The 6775-nt window shown below is 35.0% G+C and overlaps 1 protein-coding gene across 2 annotated transcripts; it reads right to left on the reverse strand.

Annotated features, from left to right (window-relative positions):
- Positions 1-402: 402 nt before the first annotated feature.
- LOC110620310 (farnesyl pyrophosphate synthase 1) lies at positions 403-6407 on the reverse strand. Of its 2 annotated transcripts, none has more exons than XM_021763998.2 (12): positions 6123-6407; positions 4476-4500; positions 4179-4294; positions 3967-4053; positions 3759-3875; positions 3592-3680; positions 2885-2936; positions 2660-2755; positions 1904-1948; positions 1666-1755; positions 1509-1580; positions 403-691 (listed from the first exon to the last, which is right to left on the reverse strand). In XM_021763998.2, the coding sequence occupies exons 1-12, from the start codon at positions 6231-6233 to the stop codon at positions 563-565; spliced, it is 1029 nt and encodes a 342-aa protein (XP_021619690.1). In that variant the 5' UTR covers positions 6234-6407; the 3' UTR covers positions 403-562. The 2 variants fall into 2 exon arrangements, with proteins under 2 accessions (XP_021619690.1, XP_043814647.1); XM_043958712.1 differs by having other exon boundaries at positions 4179-4384; positions 6123-6236.
- Between the last annotated feature and the right edge of the window lie 368 nt (positions 6408-6775).

Raw genomic sequence — 6775 nt, forward strand, 5'->3', positions numbered from 1 at the left:
AAATATTAAAATTTTAATTTTTAATTAATTTTGAACCAAACTGACCGAATACTAAATTGATACTCTCTCTTCTTCTTTTTCCCCTTTTATCTAGGAGCAAATCCTCGTCGTTTGCTGGTTTGTCCATTTATCCTTCTGTCATCTGGACAGCTAAGGCTTCCCTTCCTTCTCACTTAGAGTGGATCAAATCCGAGTCATATTTTGGCATCTAAGATTTAGGCTTGAGACGTTATATCTTTTTTTCTTTTGAGCCCTAGAGGCTTTTTACTGTAATTGCTAATGTTATAGGCCTTGGCCATTTTATCCTACATCAATGGAATCATCCCATCTCGCGGGAAGGAAAAATAAAGAAAAAATTGCAGTTGCAACTGAAAACATTCATCCGATTCTCAAACGAGCAAGGACCTTCAAATATCGAAATTTTTAACTGCGTGCTACAAGCAGAGAAGGCATCTTCTATTAGGAAATTACAGACATAACTCCAAAAAAATAGCATCATTCAGCAAAATCCAATCATTGTCTATGTTTCTGGAAAACCCCGTTTTTTTTTTTTTTTTTTTTTTTACTTCTGTCTCTTGTAAATTTTGGCCAAAAAGGCCTTCAACACTGCTTGTACTGACTTGCTAGGATGAGCTTCAATGGAGGTTACTAGTTTCTCATAGCTTTCATTCTCGTACTCCAAAAATATCCCCTATTGAGTTGAAATTGAATAAACAGATAAGAGAGAGAAACTTAGAAGTTGTTTAATGAAGTATCTCCATTCACTGACAGAATTAATATGATCACTTTGGTATAAAGGAAAAGCAGCAAACTTCTGTATATAGGTGTTGCAGGAATGAAATGCTAATATGATCTATATGCACAAGTTTATATAATGAAATATCTCTACACACAAACAAACAAGCAAAATTAAGGGTGAACAACAATTTGCTTGTTGAGATTATGTCATTAGTATTAGTAGGTCCCTGCCATTGAAAATCGAACTAATTGGTCCCTGAAATTTGATTTAGTAAAACATTTAGTCCCTCAATCTACTTTTTCCACCAGTCGACAGTTCAAAAGTAGTAAAAGTTTAAAATGCATGTGAAATTTGCAAAAGTAGAACCTGTTAACATTTTTTCTTTTAAATTATTTTCAAGAAAAGAAATTGGAAAAAATAAATTAGAAAGAGTTTTGTTTTTTAAAAAAAAAAAAGCTTCTTTAAATACATTTATTGGGGGGTGAGTGGGGCTATTTTTGGAATTTCACATATTGATTTTTTAACTGTTGACTAACGGAAAAGCGGATAGAAAGACTGCATCATATTTTGGGGACTAAGTATAATTTTTCAAACAACAAGGAACCTACTAATATTATTGGGGCAAATATTATTCATCCCAAAATTAATTTGGCAACTCAAGGAAAAGCGAGAAAACATTAGTACACTAGCATTGGTAGAATGGAAGTCTAATTTTCTATTCTTTATTTTGAAATTGTAAAGCATCCATTTCTTGAGATTATGCTCATACCTGAAGGTTCAGCTCATTATACAGAACCTTCACCTTTGCTACACTTGCTGGGTCAGCTTTCCCATAGTGCTCCTGAAGGAAAAAGCATTGTGAACAAGCAAAGCTACATTGTATTAGACAAGCAACAAAGAGGATATGAGGAATGCATTGCTCTTACATATAGCAGTTTCTTTTGTTCTTCATTGCAATGTTCCAAAGCCTTTACAACCAACCAAGAGCACTTAAAATCTTCAATATCTGTTCCTATCTGAGTTCACAAAAGGACATTATCAAGAAATCCATTTACACAAACAGAATTGGAAGTTGTTTTTCTCATTTTCCTCTCCATTATATACTTAGTGTCAGCTTGCATATACTATGGGCTAATATTATACATCCAACATACTTTAACTCACCTTACCAATTGTTTTGGGATCTCCAAAACAATCCAAATAATCATCCTGCACAAGGAGAAGAAAAGAACTATTAAAAGAAGATGTAGATAATAGGCAAAGATGAATTTGGTCACCAAGACTGAAGTAAAGATGTAAGTTTCGTTAACACATTATTTACAACAATACGGGACATAATGCATCCTATTAGGACCTGTTTCTTTCACTTAACAAAATGCAACAAACGCATCAAAATGCATCCTATTAGGTCCCTCATTCTTGCCACGTCACTGTGTTAGAGTTTGTCTCTAACAGATTAGGGTTTGGGGATGAATAGATTGAGAAAGAGAGAATAAGAGATGAGAGAGAAGAGGAGAAAGAAAGATCACGATAGGAGAGAGAGAGAGAGAGAGAGAGAGAGAGAAATAGAAGGAGAAGGAGAAGAGAAGAGAATTTGCTTATGGATCTTCTTGATTTCCCTGAGTTCACTTTAGCTGGTATTTATACATCTTCTACTGTTACAGTGAAGTAGTTACAAGTGGTTACAACTAACAACAGACTTTTATTTCCGTCTTCTTTAACTACTTAACTTCCCCAAGATTCTTTCCAGAATTCTTCTTCTTTCTGAAGTATGTAAAACACTGCTGCCTCTATCACAAAATAACCCAAGTCCTCCATTTTTCAAGAAAAACTTAATGCAGTTCTTAGTTTTATTTTATGATTCACAAAGTAGGAAAGGAAAATCCAAAAAAAGAAGTTCAGGAATCGTGTCTAAATTACCTGTACTTGGAAGTAGATTCCCATCTGGACAAGAATGTTTTTTACATCAATATGATTGTCCAGATTCTCACCTGCCATGAGCAATGCACAAGCAACCTGCATAATTTCAATGTGATATTGGAATTGCCAAACCACAACTAAGCCGCTTCTTTGGCTGATATACTCTTTTTTTTGGATAATGCTAAAATGATGAGGAAAGCTAACAAATCAGGCTGTCATACTCACAGGAAGGTAAAATGAGTAATAGGCAGTTTTGTACTGAACAATCCGCCTGTGACTGCATTAATTCCCAACCAATATATGAGTTGACAAACAACATCATCTCAGAAAAGAAAAGTTAAATGCAAAATTAAGCTTTACATATTCAAATGTTACTTTAAAAACAAATTACATGCTGAGATTCAAAAGCATAATTAGGTTTTTTCACACCAAACTGATGCAAGAAATGGTTAGAAACTCAAACCCTTTTACTTCTTCATAGCCAATGAATATTTGAGGCAATCAACATTTGATGCAATACACATAGGGGATTCAAAAGTTAATTAGATGCATTTATGTATGCCTTTGAAATTAAAACAAATAAATAAAAAAAAGAATAAGATATCTGTATCTATTCCTCGTTAACATATTAGTGAGATTGAATTCAATAATAGTCTCAAAACAGCACATTTGCCACGTGATCTTCTTTGTACATGCAACTCTATGGTTTTCTCCAACAAATTGTACACAGTAGCACATTTATTTTATATATTACAAGCAGTTAAACAGGCATGTTGGTAGGGCAATCCTACATTACTGATTTTTTTTTGGGGGGGGCTGCTCTAAAAGCTTTATTTTCATTTATCTTTCTCATTCTCATTTTCGGCTCCGCAATCATTAAAATCTAGTTCCACCCCTAACTTACGGATAGATATAGTCGATGATTCACTCACAGTGACAAAGTGTATTTGGATAAATCCTTTTCTCCTTCAAGTGTTGTAATCAAATCTATCATCTGTCCTGAGGCTGTTTGAAATTCCACCTGAAAGATTAGTAATGAATACTATGATCATATTGCCACATCACAAGGAACTGATACAAATATTAGCAAGCCAATTACCTCATTAAACAAATCTAGAAGATCTACATAGTATGCCTTCCCTCGGAAGTGCTTTTTAAGAATTCTGGGAATGTGATTGTGCAGCAAAATTCCATCATTTACTGCAATCAGACCGACCTTCAAAATACAATTTAACAAAATTCATTGTTCCACTGGCAACAGAAAGCTAAGAGACCGTGCAAAAGACAAGCTCATAATTGGCACATACCTTGGGCACCCTAAACCAACAAGGCTGATCACGTCGTGTATGAGAGTTATCCATAATGTCATCAAGGACAAGAAAATAGGCTTGAAGCTGCAATAGCAATGAACCAAAGAATAAGATAATTCTGCTGCCAATAGAAAAATTGCAAGTTCAACTATTACACATATTATCCAATATGCTCAAGAAAAAAGCCAGTGGTTGACACGGCCATATACCCATTCAATACACCAACCAAGAGCACTTGCAAGAAAGATTTCTTCTTTGGTTAATTCCTGTCCTTCTTTCAACAATTTGTAGCTGTCAATCACAGAGAGCCCCCTGTTCAGCTTCCCTGGGAAAGAATTACATTTCATAACCATTCAGTAATTTGAATCTTTACACAGCGATTTCCTTTTTCTTCCCTTTTTCTTCCCTTCTAACACTGAAAACATAAGTTTCACAAACTGGCAAGTAATGCGGAAAAACATTTAATTAATTTCTTCATTATATTGGCATTAATATGCAATTCCTACCTCCGGGCACATTGTAGTCCAACATCTGCAACAAATAGAGCAAATGACAAAGTCAGGAAACCAAACTAAAGCTTCAAAAATGTTACTAATCATAGCAAAGTGAAATCAGAGAAGGTTTTCCAATATTAACCATATTCAGTGGGGAAATACAGAAAATAAGTTTTAAGGGTCAATAATAAGGGTCTCTCAGTTTTTAAATGAACTTCATAACAAATTGTGGAAGGAAGAGTCATAAGTTAGAAGTGATAAGGGAAAAAGGAAGGACTTTATGCTGGACAGAAGTCAAGCATATTATGCATGGCATGATGCATCATTCTGAAAGCTCCAGAGCTAATTGACATAGAACCCAAAAGTATCCAACTCCTTGACCAGGTATTCCCTGGTCTGGGTATCACCAATTTGGATCAATTTGATGATTCAAACCAGCTAGAGATCTGATCACAGTTACGGATGAGATAACCAGGATGACATGGCCAGCATAGTTCAGGCGCACTGACTGACTAAGTCAATTGTTTGGTGCTCAAACAACACGGCATAGTTTGGCCTTCGCCTGGGGAGACACCATAGTCCTATCTGATACAACCATATGTAATACAGCAAAAGACTTCCTATATGATTTTTCCTACTCCTGTAGGGGGTCTATCATCAAAGAGTCCATGTCAGACAAAATCCTCATTTATCAGAGGCCTTTAAAACAAGATCAGACCATCTATCACCAGGTTAGCCACTACTTTTTTCCATTATTATCTTGCTCAATGCCATTACTAACTTAAGCCTCCAAAAAATTATACAAACTAGCCCACCAACCCATGCTCTTACTTGTTTATAGATCCATACCTAAAGGAGAAGTTCACAGCAAAATCACTTCATGCTAATTCAAAACCATATTTGAAATGGTTTTGGTAGCATAGGGTTACTTTTGTTTCCAGTTCTCGTAATTGCAATATTTAAAACCAAAAGATCCTCATTCTATGTATATATAAATTGGTCCCAGCGCTACATCACTGCATCAATGATTGATGATAACAAAGGATGGCCTTAAGCCATTGTAAACACCAAGAAAGAAGCTAAAAAGAAAATATTTTCCTGTCAAAATTACAAAAACCAATTAAATAGCATAAATTCATCCTTTTTAAATGCAAACATACAGAACTCGGCAAAGAAAGGTATGGGTGGTGGTGAAATGCTGCCAACGAAAACCACACTAAAAAAAACAGAAGCAAAAACCTCTGCGCAGAACCCTATTGGCAAATGCGTCCTTCTCTAGTAAATTTGGTCCTTTCGGCATTATTTCCAAAATTACCAATTCAGATCAAATTCTCATTCAGTGTTTCAAGTTACCTATCTAACAATCCATCCTGCAAATTTATCGCAAAAAAATCAACTTCTAACCAGTTTAACTTTCATGTTTAAACGCTCATTCTTTCAGCACTTTGAGTGACTATATCGATCTGCGTTCTTCTTGTGCATATTGTATGAAAGTGAAACGTAAAGAAAAGCAGCATTTCCCAGATCAACAAAAATCAAGATTCAATCACAACCCAGAAACCAAATCAAGCAAAACAAGAAAAATCGAATCATTTGAACAAAAATAGCTCCAATAAACAATGGGTCGTAAAAAACGAATGCAGAGGGAGTGGGAAGTACCCGCTCGACCCATTGACGGGAATCTGGTGTCCATTCGAAAGCCGGGTCCTCAAGGAGCTCCTGCTTGAGAACAGAGTAGACATTCAAGAAAGTTGACTTAAGATCCGACATGGATTCAAACGGAGATTCGAGTGAATGAAGAGTGATAATGAGGGTAGACTGGTGAAGAATATGGCAAATTTATACGGGGGACTGCTTATGTTGACTATCAGTCCATCGCAATTCACAGTATTCCAGCTGTTGGCGCTATGGCTCCTGACCAAACACTCTTGTTAGATTTCCACTCTTTTTAGTAAATGGGTCCAACTTTCTTTCTACTTACTATCCTGCCACTGATGCAGGTCTGGCCTGCGCGCACCAAGTCGTAATATTTATCAAGGACATGGGGATGTGAATTTTCACGAAACAAATAGTATTTTTATATGCAAATAAAAAATCATTTGAATATATCATAATTTTTTTATTTAATTAACTATAATTGAATTTCATCTCAAAAGAGGTCATTTTTATGTTAAATAGTATGAAAATTTAATTAATTGTTTTACAGGATAAAAATAAGTTATTTCTAGAAAAAATATTTGTGAAAAAAGTTATGTAAAAATAAAATGTTTTTTTGAAAGTTATATAATTAAATTTTTTACGTTTTCAATTAT

Source organism: Manihot esculenta, chromosome 8 (assembly GCF_001659605.2).
Source record: "Manihot esculenta cultivar AM560-2 chromosome 8, M.esculenta_v8, whole genome shotgun sequence".
Taxonomy (NCBI): Eukaryota; Viridiplantae; Streptophyta; class Magnoliopsida; order Malpighiales; family Euphorbiaceae; genus Manihot; species Manihot esculenta.

Bases quoted from the DNA above. Each gene is read 5' to 3' on its own strand.
- LOC110620310 (XM_021763998.2), bottom strand. From the start codon at position 6,233: ATGTCGGATCTTAAGTCAACTTTCTTGAATGTCTACTCTGTTCTCAAG. The intron at 4,501-6,122 runs GTACTTCCCACT...TATTTGTTGCAG, and splicing joins CCCGTCAATGGGTCGAGCGG to ATGTTGGACTACAATGTGCC. The intron at 3,876-3,966 runs GTATGTGCCAAT...TGTATTTTGAAG, and splicing joins GTTGGTTTAGGGTGCCCAAG to GTCGGTCTGATTGCAGTAAA.